At 43.7% G+C, this 20,176-nt stretch overlaps 1 protein-coding gene across 5 annotated transcripts in view; it reads left to right on the top strand.

Moving 5' to 3' along the window:
• Positions 1-20,176, top strand: part of SNCAIP (synuclein alpha interacting protein) — a 160,722-nt gene that overhangs the window by 98,350 nt on the left and 42,196 nt on the right. For all 5 annotated transcript variants that reach the window (XM_060636276.2, XM_060636277.2, XM_060636275.2 and 2 more), the window contains exons 4-5: positions 17,005-17,873; positions 19,746-19,925. In XM_060636276.2, the coding sequence (XP_060492259.2) occupies positions 17,005-17,873; positions 19,746-19,925 (1,049 nt within the window). The remainder of the gene's footprint in view (positions 1-17,004; positions 17,874-19,745; positions 19,926-20,176) is intronic.

Here is a 20,176-nt window from a genome sequence, read left to right as displayed (position 1 = left end):
CAGTGCAGATTGTTGAAGGCAGAGGAGCTATATAGCAAGTGCGAAGTCCCTATGCCAGGAATGAGCCTCGCATGTATGAGGAAGAAAAAGAAAACCAGAGTAGCTGCAGCAGGGTGATCGAAATGAAGATGAGGTCTGGGAGATGGTCAGAGTCAGACTCTGTAGGGCTCTATCGATCGATCACGTACGCGGACTTCGGCTTTATGCTAAGTGCTACGGAAAGCACCACCAGCAGGATTTCAATTTTTCTAAAATCTTGTGACTTGGAAAGAAGCCTCGGTGTGTAGAATCCTAACTCTCAACAGAAGGAACCCAAAACCTATCTGGTCTGATAGACCGCGCAAGTGAACATGCAGGTAATACAGTAAATGAGTAAAATGTGGACAGTTGATGAATACGGATAAAAGGTACACAGGTGTTCTTTGTACTGATTCTTTTTAACTTTCATAAATGTATTTACAAATGAGAAAAATTAATGGCTTACAAATAAAAAGTTTTTTAAAAGGCCAAAAACCAAAATCATGTGGTCCAAAGCCCATCGACGGGGATCCTCATTATCCTTCCTGCTCATTCGAATGACAGAGAGCTCACAGTCCCATGAGGCTACCCATCCATAAAGGCTCATTGTTTACTTTCAGCCCAAATAAGCATCCCTGAAATTCCATCCCTCAGTCCTGGTTCTTGTTTTGGATCCATGGAGAAGGGCCACCCCTCCTGGACAAGGTGCCAAGGGTTTAGAGATGGCAGGCCCTCCGGGTCTTGTCTTCTCCAGGTTGAAGTTTCCCTCCAGAGTTTTAAGCGTGTCCTGCTCATTCTTGTTGTCTCGCGGATGACTGCAAATTACCAGCACCCTCCTTTAAATTGGAGCACCCTGGGGTGGCTCCACGTGTGGTCTGATGAGAGCCTGTCAGCCCCACGGTCAGCCTGCCAAGACTCACCACCCAACTCCCCTGCCTTCCCAAGTGAGCTGCAGGAACAACACACATGCCTGTCCTTTCTGCCTTTTCCTCTCAAGGAGCCGGAACATCAGAAGAGTCTGCTGGTGGCCTTGGAAGCCCTTCCATGAGACATACAGCCTAGAGCTCATCACCCCCCCTTCATCCCTAGACCCTGGGGCAGCCCATGGTGGGCATTGAGAAAGGCAAATGGCAGAGTGTTGTCAGAGGCTTGGGGCGGCGTGATGGGCATGACCGTGTCCTAGAGGTGCCCTTCTGTTAGCCGAGGGCTTCGATTCCTGTTGAAATATACAGTTTCCTCTGCCAGGAATAATATTTCAAACTATCTTCCATCAGTTACACTGCACTGTGACTGAGCTTCAGATTTTTGCAAGAAAAGAAGTTTGAAAAGCTGTGTGAAGGTACTGGAGGTCCCACAACAAGGTCGGAGGGAGGTGAAGTACTAGAAATTGCACCCTTCAGGACAGACTTGGCCTCTCTTTGGAGCTCCTTGGTGCTGTTGAGAGATCCAAGTTATTTCTTAGGTGTTCAGTGTCCCAGGTCCTCCATAAGCAGCTTATTTGTACTCAGGATAATTCTCTGAGGGAAGACCATTATTATGCCCAATTTAATGGCGAGGAAACTGAGGCTCGTAGAGCATAAATAATTTTCCCAAAATTCTGGACCTGGCAGGTGCCTTTGAAACCAGCTCTGACTCCAGAGCCCTATGAAGTTGAGTCAACTGAGCAGGAATTTTCATCCCAGGAGCCATGGGTGGCTACTGGTGTGAAACAAGGATTAGCAGCAAGGAAGTTATGTGTGAAAACTTGCACCTGGGAAATGAAGTTATTGGTGAAACATTTGCACGTATCCTCCGCTTAATCCCTGCTGCTCATGAAGGAAAAGAGGAGAGCACAAGGCAGTGAGTGTTAACTCTGCCGTACGGTTTTCTCCAGATGATGAGTAATGTATGTCGACATATGGTGTTCAAATCAGACATACTCAGTTTCATTGACTTGGAGTTTTCTTTAACTGATTGGACATTCAAATGCACACAGGTTTCAATTCACGGTGCTTTCAGTGTCTTGTGATTCTTTCCAAATACGCATGTGCTAAGCCCATTGGATAATTTTCTCATGAAAGAAGGCAGATAAATATTAATGCTGCTCTGCATCTGAGAACTGAGAATGCACCGAGGAGAGAAAACTCAGTTATGTAACAGTAATAAATGGCCCTGGGATGTGTTTGACAACAGACTCTGAGAAAAATTAAAATTTTTTTATTGTTTTATTTTTGAGAGAGACAGACGGAGTGTAAGCGGGGGAGGGGCAGACAGTGAGAGAGAGAGAGAGAGAGAGAGAGTGAGAGAGAGAGAGACAGAATCTGAAGCAGTCTTCAGGCTCTGAGCTGTCAGCACAGAGCCCGACGCGGGGCTCGAACTCACAAACCGCAAGATCATGACCTGAGCTGAAGTCTGAACACTCAACCGACTGAGTCATCCAAGCACCCCAATTCTGAAAGAATTTTAAACCCTACATAATATGGACTACAATTTACATTACAGGGAGCAAAGGAAAGCCTTTCTTTTTAAACTTCAAATCTGGTAGGTACTTAGTAAAAGGCACTGTGGTTGTATATTTAAACGCATTGCACATTTGCTATAGTTTTAGCCTCTCTGAGAGCAGATTTTGTGACAAACGCCATACCTTAGAAAATATTTGGTTTTCATGGCACCTGGGTGTCTCAGTAGGTTGAGCATCCAACTCTTTATTCTGGCTCAGGTCATGATCCCAGGGTCCTGGGCTTGAGCCCTGCATTGGGCTCCACACTGAGCATGGAGCCTCTTACCATTCTCTCTCTCCCTCCCCATGTGCCCCTCTCCTCAGCGTGCGCTCTCTTTCTCTCTCTGTCTAAAATTAAAAAAAAAAAAAAAAAGGTGGGGGGAACGCCTGGGTGGCTTAGTCGATTAAGCGTCTGACTTCTGCCTAGGTCACTATCTCATGATCTGTGAGTTCGAACCCTGCATCTGGCTTTGTGCTGACAGCTCGTAGCCTGGAGCCCGCTTCGGATTTTGTGTCTCCCTTTCTGTCTGCCCCTCCCCTGCTTATGCTCTATCTCTCTCTGTCTCTCAAAAATAAATAAATATTAAATAAATAAATAAATAAATAAAATAAGAAAATATGTGGTTTTTAAAGATTTTCAAGGATTTCAGCCAGCAGCAAAAAGAGTAAGTTGACATGAAATTTATCCCCCTGACCCTTCTGTAACATAGCTGATGGTGCTAAATATATAACCCCTCTATCTTCAGTTTTATTAAGGTTTAATGCTAAAAGCTTGTAAGTGAAGCTTGGTGGGGCAGTTTAAATTGGAAGGCCTGCTGATGACTGTATCTCATATGATATAATGCAAAATGGACTCCACAGAAGAGAGAAACACATTTTCTAAAATCTCAGTTAAGAAAACGAACACTTCAATCCAATATGGCAAAGAATCTAACAACTATGACAAAAATCTCAGTTATCTAACCACAGTAAAAATGTGCAAACAATAAGACATCTAGATGAGAATGTTAGTCAAGTAAAACAATTATTTTTCTTTTTCTTTACCAAAACTACACTTATAAAGGTGATATAATCCATTATGAAAAATGGAAGATAGGGGGGTGCCTGAGTGGCTCAGTTGGTTGAGCGTCCAACCCTTGATTTCAGCTCAAGGCATAATCCCAGGGTCTTGGGATCAAGCCGCAGGTCAGGCTCTGTGCTGATAGTGCAGGCCTGTTTGGGATTCTCTTTCCCCCTCTGCCCCTCCCCCCAGCTATGCTTGCTTTCTCTCTCTTTCTCTAAAAAGATAAAAAGAAAAAAAGTGGAAGGTAAAAACTACAACTAATCCTGCCACCAAAACAAAATGTCACTCTACATTTGTTTGTAGCCTTTCTTTTCCTGAGGTCTTGTTTTTGTACGGTTATAATCATAATGCAGGGAAATTTTTAGCTGCTGCTTTTTCCTGCTGCTACAGAATGGGCACGGCCATCGTTCTGAATGAAGCCCAAAACTTACCCATGAAAGTAGACCTGCCTCCCCATCCAGAGGGAGAGACCACCTCTGCCTTTAATCTGTTAACACTTAGCTTATGTTTCTGAGAGGAAGGGTGTAAGTCAGTGCGGGGAAAGATAGGAGCAGGGGGATGATGGAAAAGTTCAAAGTAAACCTCTGGTCATGTTGCAAATAACGAGTGGGGGCTAGAAGGAGCAGAGCTTAAATACATCACACACTTGCCCCGTCATCTCTTTCCATGAACATTTCTTATGTTTGCTTAGCCAGAGCTACAAATACCACAGCTCCCTAATTTTCTACATTTGACTAGCTTTGTAGAATTAAGAAATGAGACCGAGGCGCCTGGGTGGCTCAGTCAGTTAAGCGTCTGACTCTTGATTTCGGCTCAGGTCATGATCTCATGGTTCATGCGTTCGAGCCCTGTGTCAGCCCAGAGCCTGCTTGGGATCCTGTCTCTTCCTCTCGCTCTCTGCCCCTCTCCCATTTGTGGGACTCTCTCTCTGAAAATAAATAAACTTAAAAAAGAAGAAAAGAAAGAAAGACAATGTTAAAGGGAAAGAAAACTTCGGGGAAGGGGTCTCCTCTCTCGTGTTTTGGTTTATTTTTTATTGAACTCTAAGAAACGTATTCCCCACCCTCTACATTGATAAAGAAATCTTGGTAGAAGTGAGTTCACGGAAGTCTGTGGGAAGGAAGGATGAAACTTTGGAAGTAGGGAGATAAGCATCCTTTAGGCGGGAAGGGAAAGAAGAAACTAAGAGGTAAGGAAGAAGCGATCCAGAAGCCTCCAGAGTGACTTGTACCTTGTGCGGCCTCCACAGTTCCATCCTGTCATAATGGAGAGTGAGTGGTTTCCCTGTCCCGTCTTCCCAATCCAAGGCACAAGTGTGAGCATGTGCAATGGGGTTGGTGAGGGGTGTGGAGAATACCACTTTCAGGGCTTCATGGCACCTCTGAGAGCTGCCTACTTCTTGCTGAAAACATCCTTTTTGTCTCCCGAAACTAAATGTGCTCCGTCTTCCCATTTAAAATGAGCCCTTTTGGGGTTTCTAGGTGGCTCAGTCGGTTGAGAGTCCAACTTCAGCTCAGGTCGTGATCTCACGGTTTGTGGGTTTGAACCCCGCAGTGGGCTTTGTGCTGACAGCTCAGAGTCTGCTTTGGATTCTCTGTCTCCCTCTCTGTCTGCCCCTCCCCTGCTCGCGCTCTCTCTCAAAAATAAATAAACATTAACAATTTTTAGGGGCACCTAGGTAGTTCACTGGGTTAAGTGTCCGACTTCAGCTCAGTTCATGATCTCATGGTTCATGAGTTTGAGCCCCATGTCGGGCTCTGTGTTGCCAGCTCAGAGCCTGAAGCCTGCTTCAGATTCTGGGTCTCTCTGTCTCTCTCTGCCCCTCCCCCGCTTGTGCTCTGTCAAGCTGTCTCTCTCTCAAAAAATGAATAAGCATTTTTAAAATGTATATATTTTTAATTTTAAATGAGCCTTCGTTATTCACATGCCTCCTTTGTGCTGACTCTTCCCCTAAAAAAAAAAAAAAAAAAAAAAGTCATAAAAGAAACTCAAGTCATAGACACAGAATCCTAGAGTCTCATAGTTGAAGGGTCCTCAGAGAGAGTCAAGTGTCACCTGCAAAAGTCCAACCCTTCTGGGGCATCTCACAGTGTGGCCCAGGGCCAGGACCACCACCCATCGGCATGACCTACAAGCTTGTTAGAAAGGCAGGCTCTCGGACCTTACCTCAGACTCTTGAATCAGGATCTGCATTTTTAAAAAATGTTTACTTATTTATTTATTTTGAGAGCACAAGATAGAGCAGAGAATGGGCAGAGAGAGAGGAAGAGAAAAAGAATCCCAAGGAGGTTCTGTGCTGTCAGCACAGAGCCCGACGCGGGGCTTGGACCCAGTAGTGGTGGGATCATGACCTGAGCCAAAGTCCCACGAGAAGTGAGATCATGACCTGAGCCACCCAGGCACCCCTAAAAATTTTTTTTAATATATAATTTTGAGAAATTCTTAAAATACACATAAGGGTTGTTTTTTTTCCCCATTGTTGACCATAATGCTTGTGAAGTACATGGCAAACTGCACCAGAAGACAGAACGCAGTAGCCCTGCTGTTCATTTATCCCGGGAAGAGCAACAGTATGTGCTTTGCTTAGTTTTGCTCCACCTGTCTGTTCCGAGGGCCATGAACTAAAACCTGTGGCCCAGGTGGGAGCTCTTGAGAACAGACTCCCGCCCCCCAACCAGGCGGGCTGTGGAGAGAAAGAGTATGCTGCAGGCCAGCACTGGGCCTTCCTCCCATTTCCCCTACCCCCTCCAGACCTTAAACAGTATCCTTTTCAAAATGGGGCCCGATTTCACAGACTCACCACTTGGCTTCTCAGGTAAGATAGAATTCATTTCGCTTTTAGCCAGAAAACAGTAGGGAATACCCTTATGCCCTGAAGACATAACCCCTTCTGTTTCTCTTTTTGGATCTAAAGCTATATTTCTAACGTAAGTACCTAGCTCCATTTTTAGAAATAAAATAATCGGGCATTTGGGGAGTCATCAGTTGGGGCTGGAGAGTAGGGGGTAGCATACGGATTTTCCAGCCACCACCCCTCCTCCATCTGCCTCCTCTTTCTCTGGAAAGAAAGCTCGCAGGAACCTGGTGTTCTTTGTCTTTGACTGTAGATCAGCACTGTAAAACATCGCCACCTTCAGTTAAAACTGGTGTGTGTCTGCACTTTGCAAAACCACACTGAGCTTCCTAACACTTTCCAGATACCACCCAGAGTAAGCTCTCCCTGGTTTCAGTGCTTCTTTGCTGGGTGAGCCTCTCCGCTGTCCCTTGACATGCATGTCTCTCTCTCCAATTCAGCACAGGAAGGGAGGGAAAGAAAGAAAGGAGCCTGGAAAATGGACCTGGAGTGAATGCAAGACTTAATGCACTCACGAGGTTTTGCTAATGGCAAAGTGAAGGTCAGCATACTTTTTACATGACAGAATAACTCTGAAACCATATACTTTCTTCAGACCCACCAACTCCTGTTCTGAAACGTAAACTGTACTTTTGAAGCTCAAAGTTTTAAACTTGTCAAAGTATTGAGTGATTTCATGATAGAACGTGCCTCTTTGGTGAAGCGACTTTCCTACCTAGTGTAGTAAGGGCTTGAGTATTAAATGAGTTTTCACAGAACAAAGGGATGGGTAGAGATAGGGCACAAATTTATAGGAGCAAGTCTTCACAGTCCTGGGAAGAGCTGGAAATAATGAAACATGAAACTGACCCTTTCAAGAGCTGCCTGATACCAACAGCCACTTGAAGTCGGAACTTTAGAAGCAAATCAATGAATCTTTTCCAATAGTATTTTAATGTCTTAATGTGAATAGATCTTTGGTTGATATTTTTATAATAAGGACGTGCTCAGTATTTCCCCTTCAGACTCACAATACCCTCAATAAAGGGCTTACGGCATCAATGAAAGCGATGAACAAGCAACTCCATGGGAACATTTCAGGAACATGCATTCCTCACACGTGTGCCCCCCAATGTAAATGGCCCTACACACTTCTCCAAATCCAGAGTTAATGCCACCCTTGCTCTGGATCAGGTTACAGTCTAGTCTCCAAGGATGGTGTGGGGAGGAGTACCCAGCAGATTGTCCACCCTCAAGATTCCAGACCCCATCTTCCTCTCATTGTGAGATGGCATAAGTCACCTGTCACCCCTCCTTACAGAGCGTCAGATGTTGGCAATAAGCAGGCCCACAGCAGACTTCAGTTTACTGTGGGTTAAGGGAACTCTTGACTCTAATATTGACACCTCCAGTCTTTCAAAATGTCCCTCCCTTAAGTGTAAAAATAGAAGGAAGTGGAATGTTGGAGAACTTAGCAGCTATGTCCGTGAAGGTCCTCAGGCTTCCGGTAGCTATAGATGTAAAGCACATCGTTAGGCACAGTTTAAGGCACTTACGAGTAAGGCTGACCATTGTGTTTTTCATGGAAGATAGAATTTATTTAACTTTTAACAGTGAATAATAGGGGAAACACTATTTCATCCTGACCATTTCTTTCTCCTCTTGATGTCCAAAGCCAATTTTCTAAGATGGACACATAACTCCATATTTAGAAGAAAAATAAATGGGCATCTGGGGAGCCAGCATTGACGTTCAGCCTTGAAAATTGAATCCACTGTTGCAATAGCAAGCTGTACATTATCTTCCTAAGAAAATACTAATTTATCAGTCCCAAGAGCCAAAGAGTTGTTCTGTGTCAGCAATCAGCTTAGCCTCATAATTATAAATTTGTAAGGATCTGTTGAAAGACATGGGTCCAGAAGAATTATAGTGTTTCATAGTGAGTCACTTAGAATAGAGAGCCCTGTTATTTGTAGACATTCCATATAGTCATAGAAATTTAGAGATGGATCCGGTCTTAGCAATCATATAGTCTAACCCTTTTATTTTACACATGAAGAAATCAGGCCTTGGAACTTGTTGTAGGAAATATATAAAAAGATTTCCATATGCCGCACATCTTCTAAATGTCTATCTTCAATACATCACTAACACCGCCTTTGGGATGTTCATCATGGTGTTCCCAAAATATGGCGAGATGGACTCATTGTTACAAGACTCTGATTTATATACTATACTTTGCACCTTTGGTCTGGCATATTCCTTTCTTCCTTTTCTCCCTCCCCCCTCCATTTATTCATTCATTCACTAAGAGAGAGGCCCCTGAGCCCTATTATCTGTGAGATGCTGTGCTAGACAGATGGCCAGTTATAAACACAAGGAAGCTCATGAGCAATCTGTGCCTTAGAGGAACTTGTCGAGACAGACGGTGAGACTGATGAATGGGTGAGTAGTTGCAAAAGAGCTTCATAAATACCCAACTCTAGGCGTGGGCAAGTGTATCTCAGGGTGTTGAGAAGCAAGGGGCAAGAATTTCCTGTGAGAGTCTGAGGAAGTGCACCATGGACGTAAGCCTTGAGGGGAATCTTGTCAGATGAGCCTTGTCTCAGGCAGAGAAAGCAGTGAGGGCTTTGCTGGAGAGGGGGAACTTGCCCAAAGGCAGGAGCACTGAAGGAGGAACATGGTGTATCCAGAAACAGGGAGTTTAGCAATGACAGTGCAGGAGGAATTGTGTGATGTGGGAAGATGAGTGTTTAGATGAGAAGATAAATTAGAAAATAAACACAGAGGCACCTGGGTGGCTTAGCTGGATGACTTCAGCTCACGAAGTCATGATCTCAGGGTTCGTGGGTTCGAGCCCCACATCAGGCTCTCTGCTGTCAGCACAGAGCCCACTTCAGATCCTCTGTCCCCATCCCTCTCTGCGCCTCCCCTGCTCATGGTCTCTCTCTCTCTCTCTCTCTCTCTCTCTCAAAAATAAACATTAAAAAAATAAAATAAATATAGGCATACCTCTTTTTATTGTGCTTCCTTTTTATTGAGCTTGTCAAATATTTCATTGTGGTTTTCAAGTTGAAGGTCTGTGGTAGTGCTGTGTCGAGCACGTCTCTCTGGGCCATTTTTCCAACAGCGTTTGTTCGATTCATATCCATGTCACATTTTGGTAATTCTCACAGTTTTTCAGTTTTTTTCATTCTTATTATGTTCGTTATGTTATCTATCATCAGTGATCTTTGATGTTACTCTTGCATTTGTTTTTGGAGCGCCACACTCCATGGCCGTAGCAGATGGTAAAGCTAATTGATAAATGTGGTGAGTGTTCTGACTGGTGCACCGACCAGCCATTTTCCCATCCCTCTCCTTGTCCTTGGGCCTCCCTATTCCCTGAGACATTCCAGTTTCAGAATTTGGCCAATTAAGAGTACTACAAGGACCTCAAAGTGTTCACATGAAAGGAAGAGTTGCATGTCTCCACTTCAAATCAAAGCTAGAAATGATTATGACTTCACTCATCTGTGGAATTTAAGGTACAAAACAGATGAACCAAAGGGGAGGGAAGCAAAAATAATATGAAAACAGAGAGGGGGACAAAATGATAAGAGACACTTAAATACAGAGAACAAACTGAGGACTGATGGGGTGGGGGTAGGGGGCGGGGAAAATGGGTGATGGGCTTTAAGGAGGACACTTGTTGGGATGAGCACTGGTGTTATACTCAGGGAATGAATCACTGGGATCTATTCCTGAAGTCATTATTGCACTAGATGCTAACTAACTTGGATATAAATAAAAAATAAAAAAGCTAGAAATGATTAAGTTTGTTGGGAGAGGCATGATCCAAAGCCAGGATAGGCTAAAAGCTAGGCCTCTTGCTGCACCAAAAGGCAGTCAGTCATGAAGGCAAGTACAAATTGTTGAAGGAAATTTAAAGCGCTTCTCTAGTGAACACACGGAAGATTCGAAAGCAACACAGCCTTATTGCTGATATGGAGAGAGTTTTAATGGTCCCTTCAGAACATCTCCTTAAGCCAAAGCCTCATCCGGAGCAAGGCTCTAACTCTCTTCAATATGTGAGGGCCAGGAGAGGTGAGGAAATTGCAGAAGAAAAGTTTGAAGCTGGCAGACATTGGTGCATGAAGTTTAAGGTAAGAAGCTTTCTGTCCCATAGAAGTGCAAGGGGGGACGGCACATGCTTAGGTAGAGGCTGTAACAAGTTATCCAGAAGATCTAGCTGGGATCATTCATGAAGGCGGCTACACTAAGCAACAGATTTTCTGTGTAGATGAAACAGCCCTCTAGGGGAAGAAGAGGTCATCTAGGACTTTTCATAGCTAAAAAGAAGTCAGTGCCTGGCTTGAAGGGACAGGTGACTCTTTTATTAGGGGCTAACATAGCTGGTAACTTTAAGTTGAAGCCACTGCTCATTTGCCATTCTGAAAACCCTAGGGCTCTTAAGAATTCTGCTACATCTACCCACCTTGTGCTCTGCAAATGAAACAACACAACCTGAATAACAGCACATCTGTTTACAGAATGAGTTACTGAATATTATAAGCCCACTGCTGAGACCTACTGCTCAGAAAAAAAGATTTCTTTGAAAATATGACTGCTCGTGGACAATGCACCTGGTCACCTAAGAGCTCTGATTGAGGAGTACAGTGACCTGAAGACTGCTTTCTTGCCTGCTAATACAACATTCCTTCTGCGGCTGGTGGATCAAGGAGTCATTTCAACTTTCAAGTCTTGTTATTGAAAAAATATATTTTGTAAGGCAATAGCTGTGATAGATAGTGATTCTTTTGATGGCTTTGGGCAACGTAAATTGAAAACCTTCTGGAAAGGATTCACCAGCCTCGACGCCATTAAGAACATATGTCGTTCATGGGAGCCGGTCAAAATATCAACATTTACAGGAGTATGAAGACATTGATTTCCACCCTCATGGACAGGGTTTCTAGACTTCAGTGGACGAAGTCACTGCAGATATGGTGGAAACAGCAAGAGAATTAGCATTAGAAGAGGAGCCTAAAGATGGGACTAAATTGCTGCAAATCTCATGATAAAACTTGAATGGATGGAGGAGCAGAGAAAGTGGTTTCTTGAAATTGAATGTACTCCTGGGGAAGATGCCGTGAAGATTATTCAATTACAGCAAAGGAACTAGAACATGACTTGCGCTTAGTTGATCAAACAGTGGTAGGCTTTGAGAGGATTGTGTCCAATTGTGAGAGAAATTCGGCCGTTCTGCAAATCACGTGCTACAGAGAAGCCATTAGTGAATCTGTCAGTGTGACAAACTTCATTGTGGTCTTACTTTAAGAGAGTGCCAGAGCTTCCCACAGTCTGATCGGTCAACAGCCATCAACATCAAAGCAAGATCCTCCTCTAGCAAAAAGATGGTAACTGGCGTTTTGCGGCAATAAAGTATTTTTAGTTAAGGTCTATATACTGTTTTTTGGGCATAATGCAGTTACACAATTAATAGACTACAGTATAGTGTGGATGTAACTATTATATGCACTGGGGAACCAAAAGATTCACTTGACTTGCTTTATTGAAAGATTCCCTTTATTGTAGTGGTCTGGAACCAAACCCACAAAATCTCTGACGTTATGTCTGCATAAAAACTGCTGCATCCTATGCTAAGGAATTTAGTTTCCCAAACTTTAGTAATTTAAGTGTTAATTCCACCATATGTGTCATATCCAAAGTTGTCTTATGTTATTTTTGCTCTACCTTTATACTACTCATACTATTATCTATCTTACAGTTTCCTAAAATGCCTTACTTTGAAACACCTGTTTTCAAAAGAAACTTCACATCAGTATTGTAAATAGAAAACCAGCGTCAGGCACCTGGGTGGCTCAGGTTAAGCGTTAACCAGGTTAACCTCGGTTAAGCGTCTGACTCTTGGTTTCAGCTCAGGTCATGATCTCGCAGTTCATGAGATCTAGCCCCACATAGCAAACTGACAGTGCAGAGCCTGCTTGAGATTCTCTCTCCTTTCTCTGCCTCTCCCCCACTCACTCATGTGTGCACATGCTCTCTCTCTCTCAAAATAAATAAACATTAAAAAAAAAGAAAAATCAACGTCAATTGCAATAAATTAAAGGTCATCATTAAAATGAATGTGACGAAAATAAAACGGTCCTGTTAAGTCTTTGCTTGTGAAAGTCTCCGAGCCTGAGACCTGCTGTCTCGTCATTTTTAAGGGAGATGATAAGTTTTGGAGAGGAGTTAAATTCATTGTAGCACCAAACTGAGATTCCTTAAATTAATTAGGAGGAAAAAAGGCAGTTGAATGGCATAAAGCTTCCTTACTTTCCTTTTTAATTTTTAAATGTTTATTTATTTTTGAGAGAGAGAGAGAGCATGAGCAGAGAAGAACAAAGAGAGAGGGAGACACAGAATCCGAAGCAGGCTCCAGGCTCTGAGCTGTCCGCACAGAGCCCATCGTGGGCCTCGAACCCACAAACCGTGAGATCACGACCCGAGCTGAAGTCAGACACTTAACCGACTGGGCCACCCAGACACCCTAAAGCTTCCTTATTTTCTAAGTCAGGAGTATTCATCATGGTTCCTGTGTGTCATCTTAGATACTACAAGGATATGCATGTGACATAGGGGGAAACGTCATAGGCAATACAGGGCCACCTGAGGATTTTGAGCTAAGAAGTGACAAAATCACACCTATATGAAGAGGGAAAACTCAGGACTACAAAGGGAGACCAGAGAAGTCGCTAGAACTTTGCAGTGCAAGGGTCCCAGCATGGACTAGTCAGTGTAACAGGATGGACAAGAGAGACCAGACTTGAGAGAAATTTGGGATCAGGCCACAGCCAGATTTGGTGCCTGGGGGGATGAGACCCACAGGTCGAGGGAAGTGAAAGGCCAGCGATGCTTTGCAGATGGATGGCTTGAGAGACTGCATGAGTGGTCATGTGACCCAGGCCAGGTTTACAAAGACTACGCAGTAGAGTGTGTGTGCCCGATGAGGAGAAAGGGAGGGAGCAAGTAAGGGAGGAGAGGGGTAAGACCCCAGCTTTGGAACATCTACCTGTGACAAGTATGCAGCTATCCTAGGTTCACATTAAATGCTTGTGGCAGAAATGGCAACGTGTGGATGGCAGGCAATTGGAGGCCACCTTGCTGGAGCTCAGGGACATCCCCACTGCCAGTTAGATTGGAAGAGATCACGGTGGTCTATAAATCAGCATCAAAAACATTTGCACTTACGTACCAACCATTTTAGAAAATTGGTGACATAATCAGGTAGACAGGTTTAAGGTGTATTAGACATGTTTACTTTCATAAGATGTTCAAAATGAATCCATCCAACCAAGAAGTCATTAAGAACCTAGTTCTATAATGCAGTTTGCTGAGAACTTTGAGCCAGAGAGAGATAAATTGGACACAGACCCTGTTCTCATAGAGCTTGTAAAGATCTAATAAGATAAGAGAGAAAATTTTCAGGGATTTAAAGCTTAACATACGAAGGCTTTATTCATGATTTCCAGAAAACCTATTTAGCCTCAAAATCTTTCTAGTAACTGTAGTTAGTCTGAACTTTATTTCCATGTGTTTTAAGAAATTGATTATGGTGTTGGGGTAGAACAATAGTATAAATGAAATTTGGAGTAGACTTACAGAACTGTAAGTTAAAATCTTTTCAATCATAAGTATTCCATTTTCTTATGTTGTGCTTAAAATGCTCATTTTCCCAGCTTAGGAGAAACAATATAAAGTTTTGTTTTATGTATAGAATAAAATTTCTCTTCTTCCTCAGATGAGTATATACAGTAATAAATTAGAGCCGTCTCATGAGAGTCTCTTAAACAATCAGTTTTATGTAACTGGGATTTTTTTTCCTGGTCATCAAGACACAGACTAGAAAGCATAGAGCTCACCCTCTCAGCCTAAAAAAGAGTCATACGTTTAAATAAGAGGAAGGACAACAAGCCTAATGTTGATGCCTCTTCTTCAGTTTCTAGACCCTTCTGTGGAAAGAAGTGTTTTTATAAGACTCAGACAGAATTCATTTCCATAGAGCATTCTTAATGGCTCCTGTCAGTACAAAACAGCTGGGAAACATATGGTATCCATTTCCCTGTATCACTTGGAAAAAATTTCACGTGTAAATAAAGCCAACATAAAAGAGTAGCCCTTTGAACCCACGACCTTATACAATACATAAATGTATTGGCACAATGCACTCGTTGTATTGGTCCACTAAGTTATGTGACTTTAAAGGTTTTTATCACATCCTGAGATGCACATTTTCAAGAAGTTTCAAAGGAATCAAGGTAATTGGCAAAATATTAGCAAATACCATGCCTAACAATTAGTATGTATTCCTGAAATGTTAAGGGATACACACACACGTGCACATACGCACACACGCCACCGTATTTTAAGCTTTTTAGAAAAAATAGTGGATAAAATTAAAGGCATATTTACACATTGTAAATTCTGTGTCTGCTATCTCTCTGCTATTTTAAAGAAGTAACCATGTGTTCTTGAAAGGAAGAGAGAAAAGCTTGGCGGAAGTTTCTGGCAGACAATTTTTCATAGCTTCACATTTTTAGGGAAAAATGGACCTATAAAGGATAGGAAACCTTTTAAATATATAATGGACCAACTGGAATTAGGCTTTGCCTTTGCATATTTACTTCTCATAAATAACTTTAGAAGATCCAACTCTTATTGGTGATTATCACTCCTCTGAGTTTATTAACGGGGGCTTTCGTCTCCTGTGATATTAAGCTGTAAATCCCTGAGAAGGATGCGCTTTGGGCACTTCGAAGGAGATTTAATGCGTTGCGCAGAGTGAGATTCAAATTCAAGTACTCGCGTTTGTTAATTGTATTCTCTGTGCCAAGTACTGGGTACAGCTTAGAAGCAGAGCCAGCGAAAAAAAAGAGGTGCCGCAGCTTAACGGCATCTAGATACCTCCCTTCCCTCCTGGACCATTCCTCGTTAATACCTGTCCCTTACTGGACAGAATCCAGGCTTGTCGCCACAGCTCATAATGTTCTCTTCTTAGACGTTAAAGGTCTCAGAGCCATAATTCCGCTTAGTGCAGACCTTCTGAAAACCTATGCGAAATTTTGGTCTCTTTTGGAGGAAAGAGCCATCCACCAACAATTACATCGCATTCAGGCTCAGAACACTTTCTCTCACCTCCGTAACTTACTTCCAGAACTTCTCTGAATCCTTTTAGATATATCCCAGTAAGAACAAGAATGACCAGCGATCTAAATTTGGGGAGCTTTTAATGACTTGTATGCCACTTTCACCCAAGATTTAGTGGGAGCTGGGGACTGTCATAGAAGTTACAGACCTGAATACACCCCATCTCTTTAATTCTTTGGTTGTGCCCAGTAGCAAAGAACAGACACAAGCACATGCTTTGGGATTAAATACTTCCCACCAATTGTTCCAGAAGAGGAGAGAGAGAGCTCCTAGTTGGAAGGCATGTCCTGAAACCTCCCCCCTTCCAAGAGGGATGGTGTAAATGTAATGGAAGAAGAGGAGGAGGGGTCCATAAATCAGTGACCTACAAGTTTCCAAGAGCTGGGTCATCGGTCTAGTCAGGGGAGTGTCCCAGAGAGGAGGCAGGATCATCACAATGGAGGAGACTGGTGTCCTGTCACCCTGCACCACGAGAAGGCACGGGGTTGCCTTTCATGAGGCTGACTGGGAGAGATGGTGTTCTTACCTTCAACGTCCAGACACATTGCTCTTTCACTGGACGCTCCATCTCAACCAGACCCTCACTCAAAGACAAACTATGCACTTTTTATCTGAGCTTCGCAGAGAAATGAGAAGGAAAAAAAAAAAAAAAAAAACAACCACTAACCTGCACATCTCACTCTCCCTTTGTAACTTCCTCTCCTCCTGGTTCTTCCCAGCTTTGCCAACAATGGAAGGCAGCTTTGAATCTTCCCGCGTGTTCAGTTATAAAGTACAAATAAATTATGTTGCTGTGTGCATATGCCAGAAAGCATGGTGAAATTCCCCGAGCGACGGTTCGTTGGGATACTCATCTGTGGGAGAAAAATCTCCCAGTAGGTCACAGTTTGAGTTTGCCCAATATTAAATAACTTACTCCTTCTTTATATGAGACTTCTTAAGCTTTAAGGATGTGCATGTGTGTGTGCACGCACATATACGCATGTGTGTACGTTCATCCCTTGTCTCCCTAAACTAGTTTGGAAGTTTATTTAACATAGAGGATCCTATCTCCAATTCTGCTTCTCCGGGTGGTGACAAGTCTCATAATACTTCCAAAGAGGTATAGCCATCCAGGGAATGAACCTAAAAATATGTCGGGGTTTGTTGTTGTTTTGGCTGTCTCCTTTTACCATGCTTCCTACTTGAGTTCATTTTGAGCCAATATGCCATCACTTTTATCACTCACTGTGTTCTAGTGGTAAGTATGAACCATTTGTTTTGGGATATCTTGTGTTTGATTTGCCTTCTCCCTATAGGTGTCCCCTTAGACAGGGGCTTTCTTTGAACATAACCTGAGTGGTCCATGTCTGGCCGCATGACCAAGATACCTTCAGTGTTTCAATGTAATGCTCTCCCCTTTTATATATTTCAAAACAGTTTCTAGTTCGAGCTGGAATTGCAGTGTGTCGGCTCTCATCACAAACACGCAGAAGCCCACAGGCATCGCTGATGTGTACAGTAAGTTCCGTCCTGTGAAGCGAGTTTCCCCACTGAAACACCAGCCAGAGACTCTGGACAACAATGAAAGTGATGACCAAAAGAACCAGAAGGTGGAGTACCAGAAAGGGAGTGATTCAGAGCCAGGCCCCCCACCTGAGGAGCTCAGCCCTGGAGATGGAGACAGTGGCCCCCAAAGTAAGAGCACCGAGCCCAGCACCTTGCTGGGTGAACTGGAGCATTATGACCTCGACATGGATGAGATTCTGGATGTGCCTTACATTAAATCCAGTCAACAGCTTGCCCCTTTTACCAAGGTGACTTCAGATAAGAGAATTTTGGGTTTGTGCACAACCATCAATGGCCTTTCTGGCAAAGCCTGTTCTCCCGGAAGTGCCGAGAGCTCACCGTCCACCCTGACACCATTCTGTGTTCTTTCTCCCGTGAAAAGCCCTCACTTGAGAAAAGCGTCATCCATCATCCGCGACCAGCAAAAGCTCTCTGCTGAAGAATCTGAGAGCTCACCGCCTTTGGTTAAGTGTGGCTCCGCATACGAGCCTGAAAACCAGAGCAAGGACTTCCTAAACAAGACCTTTAGTGAGCCTCATAGTCGAAAGCGCGAGAAGGCAATGCCAGACTGCCAGCTCAGGGACTTCCATCCACAGTCCTCCGCAACAGAACCCAAACTGGAAGAGCAGATCGGGGGTGTGAGCTGGACCAGCTCCCAAGGCCCAGAAGAAAGGAGTGAGTATCTGAAAAAAGGGAAAAGCATCTTGAACATCGTTAAAGAAGGACAGATATCTCTCCTGGTGAGTATGATCTAATTCGGTAATCTAGAGACTCCAGTTTTACCAACTCCTTCATGAGTAACAGAATGATGAGTGTTTGTTCCCATCCTGCCTTAATCTTTACTCATAGCTTTAGTTTGATGATGTGCCTTTTGAAGTTTAAAATCCAACTTTGGATTAGTACCAGGGAAAATAAACAGCTATAGAGGGAGAGTTATTCCCCTTTAACTTTGCAGGACTTTGACTGAAATGGGACACATAATCTAAAACAACACAAGTCTAGGGCCTCCTGGGTGGCTCAGTCGGTTAAGCGTCCGACTTTGGCTCAGGTCATGATCTCATGGTTAGTAAGTTCGAGCCCCACGTTGGGCTCTGTGCTGACAGCTCGGAGCCTGGAGCCTGCTTCCGATTCTGCTTCTCTTTCTTTCTCTGCTCCTCCTCCACTTGTGCTCTGCCTCTCTCTATCAAAAATAAATAAATGTAAAAAAAAATTAAAAAAAAATAAAACAAAAACACAAGTCCAGCACTTGCTTTAACACGACTCTTTATGTCTTTCTTTTCCCTTTTCAAATGGTCCCTAATGTTCCCACTCACTTACTCGTGCGGACGTGTGTGTTCCTTGCTGATGGTGGACCTGCCAGATCCATCAACAGAGGGTCTTCTGTTTTATCCTGATCATTATTCAGAAAAGTTGGACCAGGACGTTTAAGAACGTTTGCAGATAGAGCTTACCCTAGAGCTTGGTTGCCCTCTGACCTACATGGGGCTTTTACTCAGTCCAGCTCTGCATGTCTAGGGAGTGCAAAGAAGCTTTTCCAAAGGCTCTAGTCACAGAGTTAACATGATGTGTAAGAAAAGCCTCTTCTGCCTCGGCTCAGAGAGAGCTCAGCCGAAATCACACCCCATCTGCCTGCATTGTTCTTTTCTGGCTTCCAGACTTGGATCAAACAGTAGCAAGCCTGGGCTGATACCATGATGTTAATTAAAGTCTCACTCAAGAAAATCATCATATCTTGGCAGTGTGATTCCACTTAGGGTAAAGCCATACAGAGATAAGTTCAATGTGCTTGGTCCATTATCCCAAATCTCACTGTTATAGGATAATAGGATTGAATGGTTTTACCAAAAAAAGTAATAAAAAAATGTTTTCCTGCTGAAAATAGGTTTTCCATTTCTCCTGGCTCTTTCTCTCTTTTTCTTTCTGGTTCATTTCTTCCTTTTGTCCATCCCATGTTTTCATGTTTCCCGAGTGATAATACCTCTCAGTTCACCCAACAGTCTCTGTCAACACTGGAACTAACACAGGGAACTAAGCTTCACTACAGGTGAGAAAATCAAAGTCCAGGTTGCGTCCAGGAGTCTGTCTGGGGTGAAAGTGTCTAGAAGAACCCCGTGGTGGCGCTAGTCATGGCAGCCATCATGGAGTTTGCAGTGAAAGCCAATTCTCTGTAGTTCAAGGCAGACGAGATGATTGAGAGAAGTATTTCCTTCATTCAACAAACCTACAACAGAGAATAAAACACAGTCTGGCTGTCAGCACTTAGCAGTCGAGTGGAGTAGACAGAGAGGGAATTTGCCAATTACCATAAATATCATTGCAGTTGTTTAGAAAGCCAGCTCGGAGTCTCCACAGTCTTGTTGACCTATCCCAGTCTCCATGTCTCCCATGAAGATAACTCTCTTGAGAATTCATGTTCTCAAGGGTAGCAGAGCAAACTCTGTAATGGGCAGTCATCAGAATTGATGGTAAGGAATTTTGACTTACTACATCCCCAGGATTGGCACCAGAGCTTCCGGAAGATCATCTCTTCTTACCAGTGCCCACAGCAGAACCCCCACAGCATCTCGTTCTGATTATTGACTTAAGTGTTCTAATCTTAACTCTTTGTACAGCCCCACCTAGCTGCTGACAACCTAGACAAAATTCACGACGAGAGTGGCAACAATCTCTTACACGTGGCCGCATCGCAGGGACACGCAGAATGTCTGCAGCACCTCACGTCTCTGATGGGAGAGGACTGCCTCAGTGAGCGGAATGCGGAGAGATTGACTCCAGCAGGCTTGGCCATCAAGGTGATCGGTTGGGGCTGCGCCCTCCACCGCTAAAAGTCGCGTTGTTGGGGTTGTTGGGGTTTTTGGGTTTTTTTTTTTTTTAGGTCTTATTTTCATTTATTTTTGAGAAAGATACAAAGAGCAAGTGGGGGATGGGGGCAGATAGAGATGGAGACAGAATCCCAAGCAGGCTGCACGCTGTCAGCGCAAAGCCGGACATGGGGCTCGAACCCACACACCGCAAGATCATGACCCGTGATCCGAGCCAAAAT

The sequence above is a fragment of the Panthera onca genome, chromosome A1 (genome assembly GCF_046562875.1).
Source record: "Panthera onca isolate mPanOnc1 chromosome A1, mPanOnc1 haplotype 2, whole genome shotgun sequence".
NCBI lineage: Eukaryota > Metazoa > Chordata > Mammalia > Carnivora > Felidae > Panthera > Panthera onca.
This window is presented reverse-complemented; position numbering and strand designations above follow the sequence as displayed.